The sequence below is a fragment of the Zalophus californianus genome, chromosome 16 (assembly GCF_009762305.2).
Source record: "Zalophus californianus isolate mZalCal1 chromosome 16, mZalCal1.pri.v2, whole genome shotgun sequence".
Taxonomy (NCBI): Eukaryota; Metazoa; Chordata; class Mammalia; order Carnivora; family Otariidae; genus Zalophus; species Zalophus californianus.
In genome coordinates this window covers 27,421,824-27,434,842 of record NC_045610.1, presented here as the reverse complement: position 1 = coordinate 27,434,842, position 13,019 = coordinate 27,421,824, and the positions used below count along the sequence as shown (strand labels likewise).

General features: G+C 36.3%; 1 protein-coding gene across 5 annotated transcripts in view; it reads right to left on the bottom strand.

Moving 5' to 3' along the window:
* TRIM37 (tripartite motif containing 37) overlaps positions 1-13,019 on the bottom strand; it is a 135,160-nt gene that overhangs the window by 77,137 nt on the left and 45,004 nt on the right. For all 5 annotated transcript variants that reach the window (XM_027625303.2, XM_027625301.2, XM_027625299.1 and 2 more), the window contains 2 exons: positions 12,165-12,246; positions 5,018-5,094 (listed from right to left, as the gene is read on the bottom strand). In XM_027625303.2, coding sequence (XP_027481104.1) covers positions 5,018-5,094; positions 12,165-12,246 — 159 coding nt within the window. The remainder of the gene's footprint in view (positions 1-5,017; positions 5,095-12,164; positions 12,247-13,019) is intronic.

Below are 13,019 nucleotides of genomic sequence, written 5' to 3'. Positions count from 1 at the left end.
AAATAGTTTACAAAAGTGGTTGTATCATTTTACATTCCCAGGAGGAATGTACAAGACTTCAAATTTCTATATATTCTTGCCAAAACTTGGTATGATCTTTTTAATTTTGGCCATTCCAATGGGATATAGTGGTATCCATATTGTTTATACATTTCCATTTCCCTAATAATTAATGCACTAGGGTATACTGGTATCATATTGATTGTAAATTTCTATTTCCCTAATGACCAATGCTATTAATCATCTTAAATAGGCTTATTTTGCCATCAATATACCTTCCTTAGTGAGATGTATGACAAATGTTTTGTCCACATGGGGAAGGGAGCTTGTTTATTTTTTCTATTGTTGAGTTTTGAGTTCCTTATATATTCTGGATAAAAGTCCATGCAATTTGTGCACTACTGGGTATTCACCCCAAAGACACAGATGTAGTGAAAAGAAGGGCCATATGCACCCCAGTGTTCATAGCAGCAATGTCCGCCATAGCCAAACTGTGGAAACAGCCGAGATGCCCTTCAACAGACGAATGGATAAAGAAGATGTGGTCCATATATACAGTGGAATATTACTCAGCCATCAGAAAGGATGAATACCCAACCTTTACATCAACGTGGATGGGACTGGAGGAGATTATGCCAAGTGAAATAAGTCAAGCAGAGAAAGTCAATTATCATACGGTTTCACTTATTTGTGGAACATAAGGAAGAGCATGGAGGGCATTAGGAGAAGGAAGGGAAAAATGAAGGGGGGGCAATCGGAGGGGGAGATGAACCATGAGAGACTGTGGACTCTGAGAAACAAACTGAGGGTTCTAGAGGGAGGGGGTGGGGGGATGGGTTAGCCTGGTGATGGGTATTAAAGAGGGCATGTACTGCATGGAGCACTGGGTGTTATATAAAAACAATGAATCGTGGATCACTACATCAAAAACTAATCATGTATGGTAACTAACATAATAAAATAAAATTTTAAAAAAAGCCCATGCAATTTGAAGAGAACTTTATGGTTTTCTATGAAATCTAATAAATGTGTTCTTTTATAGATTGTGCTTTTGGTTTATAACTAAAATATCACTGCCTAAACCAAAGTCAGATATTCTCCTAGAAGTTTTATTGTTTTAGAATTTAAATCTAGGGGCACCTGGGTGGCTCAGTGTTTAAGCATCTGCCTTCAGCTCAGGGGTGATCCCAGAGTCCTGGGATCGAGTCCCACATCAGCAAGAAGCCTGCTTCTCCCTCTGCCTGCCACTCTCCCCTGCTCGTGTGCTCTCTCTCTCTAATAAATAAAATCTTAAAAAAGAATTTAAATCTAGGATTAGTCAATTTTCAGTTAGTTTACATATGTAGTATGAGCTATGGATATGAGTTTATGTTTTTTTGATTACAGACAGCCAAGGACCAAGACTATACTCCCTCCACAGGATGGCCTTTGCGTCTTTATCAAAAATCTGTCCTTATGAATGTGGGTTTATTGCTGGACTCCTAGTATATTCCATTCATGAAATTTTCTACCGTTATGCTAATACTATGCTATATTACTGGTATTATTTTTCCTTTTATCTGAAGCATGTACGTTAATATTTCACAAAGTCCAGATGTGAAAATACCTTTATTTTTTAAAAGATATTTTTGAATACAGAATTCTAGGTTCATATTTTTTTAATTTTTTCAAGATGTTGCTCTATCATTTCACTTGTATTGTTTCCAGTAAGAAATCGATTTCATCCTTATCTTTGTGCCTCTATTAATTTTTTTCACTGCCAGTTTAAGATTTCCTGTTTATCTTTGGTTTTGAGCAGTTTGATTATGATGTGCTTTGGTGTTTTCATCATGTTTGACATGCCTGTAGTTGATTGCGTTTCCTGGATCTGTGTTTCAACTTTTCATCAAGTTTGGGAAACTTTCACCATTCTTCTTCTTCCCATACCCTTGTTTGAGAACTCTAGTTATCTACATATTAAGCTGCTTTAAGATGTTCTACTGTTTTAAAATTCATTTTTCTGTTTCATTCGGGACAGTTTATACTGCTATGCCTTCAAGTTCATTAACCTTTTCTTTTGCAATATCTAATCTATGGTTCATGTCACCCAGTGTACTTTTTATCTCAAATATTTTCAAGAATTTCAATTTGAGGGGTGCCTGGGTGGCTCAGTCATCAAGCATCTGCCTTCGGCTTGGGTTATGATCCCGGAGTCCTGGGATTGAGGCCCACGTTGGGCTCCCTGCTCAGCAGGAAGCCTGTTTCTCCCTCTCCCACTCCCCCTACTTGTATTCTCTGTCTGTCAAATAAATAAAATTTTAAAAAAAAGTTCAATTTGAGTCTTTTACATCTTTCCTATCTCTACTCAACTTTTGAAAAAATGGAATAATTGTCTTAAGTGTCTTTCTCTAAGAATACAGTTGTCTTTTTTTAAGCCATACAGAGATTTCAAAACAAGTTTTCTCAATTATTTTGCTTTAGAAAAGTTATTCAATAAACTTCTATGTTAATATTTTTATATGAACTAATAAAAACTTAATCTGTTTTAATTTCTAATTCAGAAAGCATCAGTAGAAATAATCCAAATAAAGAAAAATAGTTCTTGCTCAACTTAGATGGATTATACTCCCATTATGTTTTCCTGCCTCTTTACATGTCAACTAATCCTTGACTGAACACCAAATACTGTAAATTTGACTTTGATGGGTGCTGGATATTTTGTGACCTTACAAATATTTTTTTTTTAAAGATTTTATTTATTTATTTGAGAGAGAGAGAATGAGAGATAGAGAGCACGAGAGGGAAGAGGGTCAGAGGAAGAAGCAGACTCCCTGCTGAGCAGGGAGCCCGATGTGGGACTCGATCCCGGGACTCCAGGATCATGACCTGAGCCGAAGGCAGTCGCTTAACCAACTGAGCCACCCAGGCGCTCGACCTTACAAATATTCTTGAGCTTTGCTCTGGGATGCAGTTTAGTTATTGGAAACAATCTGATTCTTTCAAGTCTTGCTTTTATCTGTTAGGTGGATTGGGAGCACTGTTCTGTCTAGGACTATTTGTTCTCTACTACTGAAGCAAAAATTTCCCGAACACTTTACTTAGTGCCCCATGAATTATCAGCTTCTCCACTATAGTGGTGAGAACAGACACAGTTACTGCCCCTTATGAGCAACAGGCACCACTCCCTCTAACCTTTCAGATAGTTCTTTCCCCAACCTCAGGGTAATTTCCTCACAAATGTGCCCTGATCAATACTTAAGGGAGCCCTCTACAGATCTCTGAAGTTCTCTGTGCAGTTCTTCCCTTTCTGGAATTCTATCCAATACATTCTAGCTGCACTGGTCTTCCTGGACACTCAGCCCTATCTCCTCAAACTCAGGGAGTCTGTCAGACTCTAACTCAGTTCTCCCTCCCCAGGTTATAGCCTGAAAACCCTCTCAAGGCTGTAAGCTCAGACAATCATACAGCTTATTTGTCTATTTCTTGTCTCTAAGGGATTGCTTCCATTTGTTGCCTCATGTCCAATGTCTAGAAAAAGTGTTGTTTTTCTTCTTTCGTTTTTTTGCAGAAGAAAGGGTTATCACCCTATTACTCCATTACAGCTAGAAACAGACATCTCATACCAAACTAACAAATTTTAGTGCAATAGAGTAAAATAAAATTCACTGACATGGCTCTAGATTCCACATTACAAATTATATTTAACGAATACAACTTGTTCAACTTTGGTGTAGTATCAAAAATAATTAACAATTATCTAAAACTGTTTTTCTAAATGTTCCTCCTTAACAGAAAGTAGATTATAACAGCTGCCAAGAACTGGGGGTAAGGGGAATGGGAAGTAACTGCTAACGGGTTTCTTCATGGGGTGATGAAATGTTCTGAAATTAAGTATCAGTGTTAGTTATAGCACTGAATATACTAAAATCTACTGAACTGTACACTTATTTATAAGGTCAATTTTATGGTACATGAATTGTACCTCATCAAAAAACCACTTTTCCGAACTACCCATGATAATCAAAATCTGTGAGGCCAGATTTTAAACATACACTTCAACCAAAACAAGTTATAGCAACAAAATGAATATAGAGGCCACTGTTAGAATCCAGTTTTTTTTTTTTTTTAAAGATTTTATTTATTTGACAGAGACACAGCAAGAGAGGGAACACAAGCAGGGGGAGTGGGAGAGGGAGAAGCAGGCTTCCTGCAGAGCAGGAAGCCGGATGCGGGGCTTGATCCCAGGACCCCGGGATCATGATCTGAGCCGAAGGCAGACGCTTAACAAGTGAGCCACCCAGGCGCCCCTCCAGTTGTCTTTTTTAAAGCCATAAATTAAGAGATTTCAAAAAAATGCAAAACAATACAAGTTTCCTTACCAAATATTATTTTGCTTTAGAAAAAAAGGTAACTTCCACAAAAATGTTATTCATGTTAGTATACAATAGGTTTATTATTTTTAAGTGAATTTACAAAATTTTTTAAAGTTAAAATTTTTTTGTCTGTGTTTTTTTTTTTAAGATTTTATTTGTTTACTTGACAGTCTCAGTTTTAATTTCTAACTCAGAAAATATCAACAGAGGTGCGCCTGGGTGGCTCATTCGTTAAGCGGCTGCCTTTGGCTCAGGTCATGATCCCAGGGTCCTGGGATCGAGCCCCATGTTGTACTGTCTGCTCAGAGGACAGCCTGCTTCTCGCTCTCCCTCTGCCTGCTGCTCTGCCTACCTGTGCTCTCTGTCAAATAAATAAATAAAATCTTTAAAAAAATTTAAAAAAGAAAAAAGAGAAAAGAAAATATCAACAGATATAACCCATATTAAAAAACTCTTTGGTCTTTGCAATAAAATTTAAGAGTATAACATCCTGAGGCCATATAGTTTGAGAACTGCCAGTCTGTGCCACCATAGTATGCCAGGGGTTCCGTACTAGCACACATCTTAACAGACATAACAATATAGTAATTAACAATAGTTAATAAAAAATCCTGAGAGAAATGTATGTACAGACACACTAATGTTTATTTAATTGCATGTCTTACTTGGAAGTTTCAGGTAAGCCAGCTGACAGTTCCAGAAACACAGATAAGTAGTAACCACGAACAACTCCATTTCCATCCTTAAAAAAAGGAAAGAGTCAACTGTACTTCAATAACTAAAAAAAGAGATGTTACACAAATACAAACACTAGATCAACTTAAATGTAAAAAAATTAAGCCACAACCAAACACAGACTAATATCTCATATCTGGACTGGAAAATACTTCTAAGCTTAAAAGGAGAGATAATAAAAAGACCAACAGATTTGAGTCTATAACAATTTAAATCTTTTGTACGTTAAAAAAAAAACAAGAAAATATTAAGATATTCAAACTAAGGAAAATGTCAACAAGTGTGATAAGACTTAAGAGTTCTAACATATACAAAACTCTTAAATATCAGCCTCCAAGAAAAATGAAAATACCAAAGAGGGGGGGAACTCTACTAGGTATGAGACAAAAAAAAAAAAAATTTAAGACCAAAAATGAGTAAAACAGAAAAAGGTAACACTTGATGTTGAAAGTAATTAAATATAATTTCTATATAATGTCTATATTTTAGGATTCCATATAAAAGTCTGTCTAAAGATTAAGAAGTTGTGTAGATTTCTGTTACAGAGATGTTTAGAGACACTAACTCCCCTCTCTAATTCTCCAGTACTTTGCTCTTATGCCTACCTTTTTAAATGACTATCATCACTGTAACTACATATATAAACATGGTTCCCCAACCAGACTATGAGGACTGAGGGAAGGATTCTCATTATTCATCTCCGGTGTCTACTGGGATATGACCACAGAGGAGTACAAGTACTTATTAACCCCGTCATTTCTAGGCTACTTTGCTCCAAAAAGTCCTAAGGAAGTTTTCAGGGTTAGACAAGGTAATTGTTCAACAGACACTAAATAATAAACGAATCATCAGTTAAGTGAAAAAAGTCAGAAACAAAAAATTATATGTTGTATGATACCATCATATGAAATTCTGGAAAAGCAAAACTATAGTGACAAAAACAGATCAGTGGTTGCAGAGGGCTGGGAAGGAAGAAAAGAAGGGATTAGTTTAAAAGACTAATTAGATAACATTTGGGAGTAATAAAAATCATGACTGTGGTAACCACCATATGACTATATATATTTGTCAAAACTTGCCAAAATTAGTAAATTTTATGGAATATAAATTATATCACAAATTATACTCATTTTATTTTTTTATTTTTTAAAGATTTATTTATTTTTTTAAAGACTTTATTCATTTATTTGACAAAGACACAGAAGAGAGGGAACACAAGCAGGAGGAGTGGGGGAGGGAGAAGCAGGCCTCCCGCTGAGCAGGGAGCCTGATGTGGGACTTGATCCCAGGACCCTGGGACCATGACCTGAGCCAAAGGCAGACGCTTAACAACTGAGCCACCCAAGCGCCCAAATTACACTCATTTTAAAAATCAATTTAAAAAAGTTGTTATAATTTGGGGCACCTGGGTGGCTCAGTCAGTTCAGCATCTGACTTTCGATCTCAGCTCAGGTCTCTCAGGGTTGTGAGTTCAAGCCCCACACTGGGCTCCACACTAGGTGTGGAGCCTACTTAAAAAATAAATAAATAAATAAAAATTACATAAAATAAAAATCAATAACCCTTGTTCAAATGCCTGGATTTTTTTCTTCTTCTAAATTATGCTACTAGAACTTCCCTGGAATAAATTAATAAATAATAAAAAGGAATAAACATTTTTTACTTCTGATCTTTACCAGCTAACATTAGAAATTTTTTTGATTTTATTTTTATCATAATTTTAAGGAAAATGTTTTAATATCTTACGTACATGCCAGCTACACCTCTAACAAAATACTAGCTTTAAGATTTTTCAAAAGGTAGAGCATTCTATTTTTTTAGATTTTATTTGTGAGAGAGAGAGAGAGAGAGAGAGAGCGTGAGCCTGCACACACACAAGCAGGGGGAGCAGCAGGCTCCCTGCTGAACAAGGAGCCCAATTAGGGCCTCGATCTCACGACCCTGGGATCATGACCTGAGCTGAACGCAGATGCTTAACCAAATGAGCCACCCAGGCATCCCAAAAGACAGAGGATTCTAGAAAGATTGCAGCAATGGCAACATAATTTATGCAACTCTCTAAATCCAAACAGAAAACAAAAATAATTGGACAGAAAACACAAAAGCTCACAAAAAACATTTACAACAAAACTAGATGACAGATTATCTCCACAATCCCCAAAATACAATCAGATAAAGATTATCAATTACAACTATTATGACCTGTAACACATAAACACCTGCACGGGAGAAAAGACAGGGAAGCTATGGGGCATCTAATGAACCAGGTAACAGAGAAACCACAAAATGGCAAAGAGCCACCGAAAAGCCTCACAAACCAAATACAATAGCTGAAAATGGAATGAGCTGCTCAATGGATTACCAATGGAGTACAAGGGCACCTTACATTAAAATCTCTGAGAATTAAATGCAGTCAGGTCACTCTAAACTCTTGTAAATGAATATAGAGGGCCTTTCAAGACAGGCCCTAACATTACAGAGGAAGTGCTAGAAGTGAAATAAAAAGTAAACAGCAGAGAAATAATAAAAACAAAGGAAGGAGAAGGGCAGAGCTAGGACACCTCTCAGAAAGCAAGGCATCATATTTATTTTTGATTGCCTTATCACACTGGATATCCCCCCATGCAAATGAAATTGGGCCCCTACTTTATGTTTAAAAATTAAATAAAAATGGATCAAAGATCTAACTATAAGTCCTACAACTACAAAACTTCTTAAGAAAAACACAGAAGAAAAGCTTCATGACATTAAATTTGGTAAGGATTTCCTGGCTATGAAACCAAAAGCAAAAACAGACAAATTGAACTACACCAAAACTTAAAACTTCTGTACATCAAAGGTTAAAAGAATTAAAAAGGAACCTACAGAATGGGAGAGAATGTATGTAAAACATATATCTAACAAGGGGTCAATATCCAGAATGTATAAAGAAATTCCACAAGTCACCAATAACTAAATTTTCAAATGGGCAAAGGACTTGAGTAGACATTTCTCTGAACAAGATATACAAATGGTCAACAAGCATATGAAAAGATGCTCAATATTAGTAATCAATAGGAAGCACAAATCAAAACCAAACTACTACCTCAGAATGGTTACTATCAAAGAAACAGAAAACAAGTATTGACAAAGACAGGGAGAAATTAGAACCCTTGTGCACTGTTGAGAGTATTCATCAAAAAAATCAAAAATAGAATTATCATTTGATCTAATTCCACTTCTGGGTATACAGCCAAAAGAACTGAAAGCAGGATCTTGAAAAGATATTTGCACACCCCTGTCCACAGCAGCACTATTCACTATAGCCAAGATGCAGAAGCAACCCAAAGTGTCAATCAACAGATGAATGAATAGGGGCACCTGGGTGGCTCAGTGGGTTAAGCATCTGCCTTTGGCTCAGGCCATGATTCCAGGGTCCTGAGATGGGAGTCCCACACTGGGCTCCTTGCTCAGCAGGGAGCCTGCTTCTCCCTCTGCCTGTCACTTCCCCTGCTTGTGCTCTCTCTCTGACAAATAAATAAATAAAATCTTAAAACAAACAGATGAATGAGTAAACAACGTGTAGTATAGACACTGGAATGTTTTTTAGCTTTAAAAAGAGAATTCTCACACACGCTATAAAGTAGATGAACTTTGAGGGGGTTATGTAAGTAGCCAACCACAGAAAGACAAATACTGTAGGATTCCACATATATGGGATCTCTAGAGCAGTCAAATTCACTGAAACTAAAAGCAGAGTGGTGGTTATCAAAGACTGAGTAGAGGGACAAATGCGGAATTATCATTTATTGAGCAGAGAGCTTCAGTTTTGAAAGATGAAAAAGTTCTGGAGACTAGCTGCACAACAATGTGAATATACTTAACAATACATGTACACCTAGAAATGATTAAAGGGAAAAAAATATGATATGAAAGAATAACACAAACCAGAATTAGAAAAACTGAGAAATGAGGTGATAGAACTAAGAATTAGAAATAAAAGATTATTTAAGAAATACTGAACTAAAAGAAACAGGAGAGCAAATAAGCAGAAGAGTTATCTTAAAAAAATAACTGAACAAAGGAAAATTTTAAAAGAAATGAAGAGCTAGGAAGATTAGAGAGAAAGCAATACTGAAGACAGGAAAAGATTCAAAATACAGAGAATACAAGTCCCAAGAAAGAAAACCAAAGAAAGGAACATAATAAATACTTAAAACTGTAATTAAGGAAACATTTTCTTGGGGGGGGGGAGGGGAAAAAAAAAGATCTAAATCTACATACTCAAAGGGCTTACCAGGTAATAATGACCCAAACAACTAAAACATATAATAGTAAATTACTAGACTTAAAAGATTATTTGGGCACCTAGACAATATTATTGAATGCCTTTTAAGGATTAGTTTATAATCAGACTTTACCTATAGAAAACTGAATTACATATCTGAGATACCCAGTGACAGAAAACATAAGCTAAGGATTCTATATCCAGCAATACTGGCTCTGAAACACAAACTGTTTTCAAAATATAAAAACTCAGAGAACAAGATCCGGACATCAAAACTCCTACCTAATGCAGCACAAGTGGGGGAACAAGGGAGTATAAACACAAAAAAATTTTTAAGCAGTTCTCTGTAATCGATGGTAGAATTAAAAAGAGTTCCTATCCTGAGGTATTTGTGTCTATAAGGTAAAACAAGGCAAATGAGTGACTGATTATGAGATATTCTAATTCTATTATTTCCAAAGGATTCAGGAAGCAGGATTCCCGGAATGGAAGGGGACATGTAATACAAAGAGATTAAGTAAAAAACACTCTATAGTCCTGATTTTAAACTGTAAATGTGAGCACGGACTCAAGAGCTATTTTATCTTTAAAAAATACACACATGTATCCAAAGAAAACCCCAATATTCAATTGTATAGTAATTTTAAAGTGTTCAAATATTTTTTCTCTGCTGAGATCCCTGAAGCTTATCCAATTCAATTTTATCCATACTCCCATCCAGTTTTTCTCTAACTATACTCTTTGGCCTAAAAACAAACTAAATAACAAAACACGTGTAATGTACATGGCTAATAATGAACTCTAATGTAAACTAGGACTTTGGGTAATAATACGTCAATATAAGTTCATCAACTGTAACATATGTACCACTCCGGTGTAAGCTATGCTGATAATGCGGCAAGAATGTGGGGCCAGGGGGCATATGGAATTCTCTGTACTTACCACTCAATTTTGATGTTTAACTTAAAACTGCTCTAAAAAATAAAGTCTATTAAATAAATTTTAAATAAATAAATGCAGATTTCCCCCTTTACAAATACCCATACACATTTATCTATGTATTTCCTACCTCTGTTCACTAAGGAGGCCTAGAAACTGTGACCAACTTGGTAGAAATAAGCATCCCTAGCAGTCTGGTCTTGAAATACCATTTCCCCACTAACAGGAATCAGGGCTCTTTGAATAAAATGGCCAATTCCAGATATGGAGTAGGAAATGGACAAGATGGCTAGAATATCTTGCCATGGAAAAGAACAAGAAAGCTAACTACTAGAGTCACTGCTAGGGACTTTTAGGGTCAAAGTGACAAAGAAGCCAACTTAAGGAGATTATACATATATAAATCTGAGTTCATAATGCCATTTATTGATCACGTCCAGAAAATAACAGGGAAAACTGGTAAATAACAGGAACAAATCCTGTTTCTTCTTTATGAACTATAATAGTGGGTAGCCAAGTAACTGATAATGGGAAGCATCTCTTAGAAACATATCTCTATAAAAGTACTGCAATTAATAAATAAAAAACAATAAAATGAGAATATCACTATTTTACAACTCCCAGTGAATTAAGATGTAGGCAATGAGCACTGATAGCAGCCAATATCACAAAAAGAGATGCAACTAGATATGATGTGATAAAAGAAGACAATACTGCTTATACCCTTGCCACCAGAATCAACTATACATGTCATCATGCTACTACATCCAGCTGCCAATTTACAGAAAATACATAGGTCAAAGAAACATACTGAAACGCACCATGAGTATGTAATCAGTACACATGTATTTTTTATAGCTTTCTGTATCTATATTTTATTTTTATTTAAAAAATGATTTTAGGGGCGCCTGGGTGGCTCAGTTGGTTTAAGCAGCTGCCTTCAGCTCAGGTCATGATCTCACAGTCCTGGAATTGAGCCCCATATGTTGGGCTCCCTGCTCAGCAGGGAGTCTGCTTCTCCCTCTATCCTTCTCCCTGTTCGTTCTCTCTCTCAAATAAACTAAAATCTTTAAAAAAATAAATAAAAAATAAAAATAAAAGGGGCGCCTGGGTGGCTCAGTCGTTAAGCGTTTGCCTTCGGCTCTGGTCATGATTTTAGGGTCCTGGGATCGAGCCCCGCATCGGGCTCCCTGCTCGGCGGGAAGCCTGCTTCTCCCTCTCCCACTCCTCCTGCTTGTGTTCCCTCTCTCGCTGTGTCTCTCTCTGTCAAATAAATTAATAAAATATTTTTAAAAAATAAAATAAAAATAAAAAATGATTTTTAAAATAAGAATTTTAAACATTTCTTCTAAAGATAAATATCTTCTTAGAAGCGAGAAAATTCACTAAGGTCAAGGTTCATACTGTTCACACTAAACTCATTTTTTTGGTACACTTAGTAATATACCCTATAAAAAACCATAATATTGTCATTACTTTAGTTCTTTACTCCACTAAAAAAGTGAACTAGGGAACATCTCTCTGTTATATGGGATGCTGCCAATTCATGAATTGCTTAATAAAACCAGTGAAATTTCCGAATAAAAAAAAAAAGTGGGGGCACCTGGATGGCTCAGTCAGTTAAGCATCTGACTCTTAATTTTGGCTTATGGTTATGATCTCAGGGTCATGAGACTGAGCCCCATGAAGGACTGTGCACTGAATATGGAGCCTGCTTGAGATTCTCTCTCTGCCTCTGCCCCTCTACACCCTGCTCGCTCTCTGGCTCGCTCGCTCTCTCTCTCAAAAAAAAAAAAAGTGAACCAGTATGCTACAGAACCCTGAAAGAAAGACCTTGGTTTCAAAATTTATTAGAAACATTAAAAACTTACTGGGTAAACTTTTAGCCTCCAACAAAGTCCTGAAACTTGAAGAGGTGGACTGTAAACAGGGTCTGCTCTCTGACGCAAAGTGCTGAAGTAAAAGAAAACCAACCAAATTCCAAGATCAAAACTGTTGTGAAATAGCAACAGGCAAAATCAAACTCCAAGCACTTTGTTACTTATTTGCAGTCCTAAACAAGTAAATGAAGGTGACTGAACAAATCAAGATTCTACTGTATAAATTTAAATATACTTACATTCTGAAACAAAAGAAAATGTAATGATATTGAAATATTCAGCAGTATCTTTTCACTTTCAGGTTTAAAAAAAAAAAAACCTCAAAACTGCGACATTCAAGGGGCACCTGGGTGGCTCAGTCGGTTAAGCTCAGGTCATGATCTCAGGGTCCTGATTTTGAGTCCCACTTTGGGCTCCATGCACAGCTGGGAGTCTGCTTGTCCCTTTCTCTCTCCCTTTGTCCCTCCCACCCGGCTTTGCACACACACGTGCATATGCATGCTAATAAAATCTTTTTTAAAAAACCACAAAACTGTGACATCCAAGGGAAAAGGAAAATATAAAAATAAGACTAAGTGTCCTGAATTTAATTACCACCTCAACAAGCAGTATTTCACCATAAAAGAAAAGAAAAAAATAATGTTTCTTCCTCACATCCCTGTAGTACAATTATCTTTTTTTAATATGGAAAAACTTAAGAAATGTGCTAAATCTTAATATATGTGGGGATATCCTCAGAAAGTTTATATTTTAGCCACAAAATAAGCAGGCTCCACGCCAAGAGAAAAGACAAATAGGAAGCGGTATAAATTTTCACAGTTTAGCCTTCTATTGATGGTTATCAAC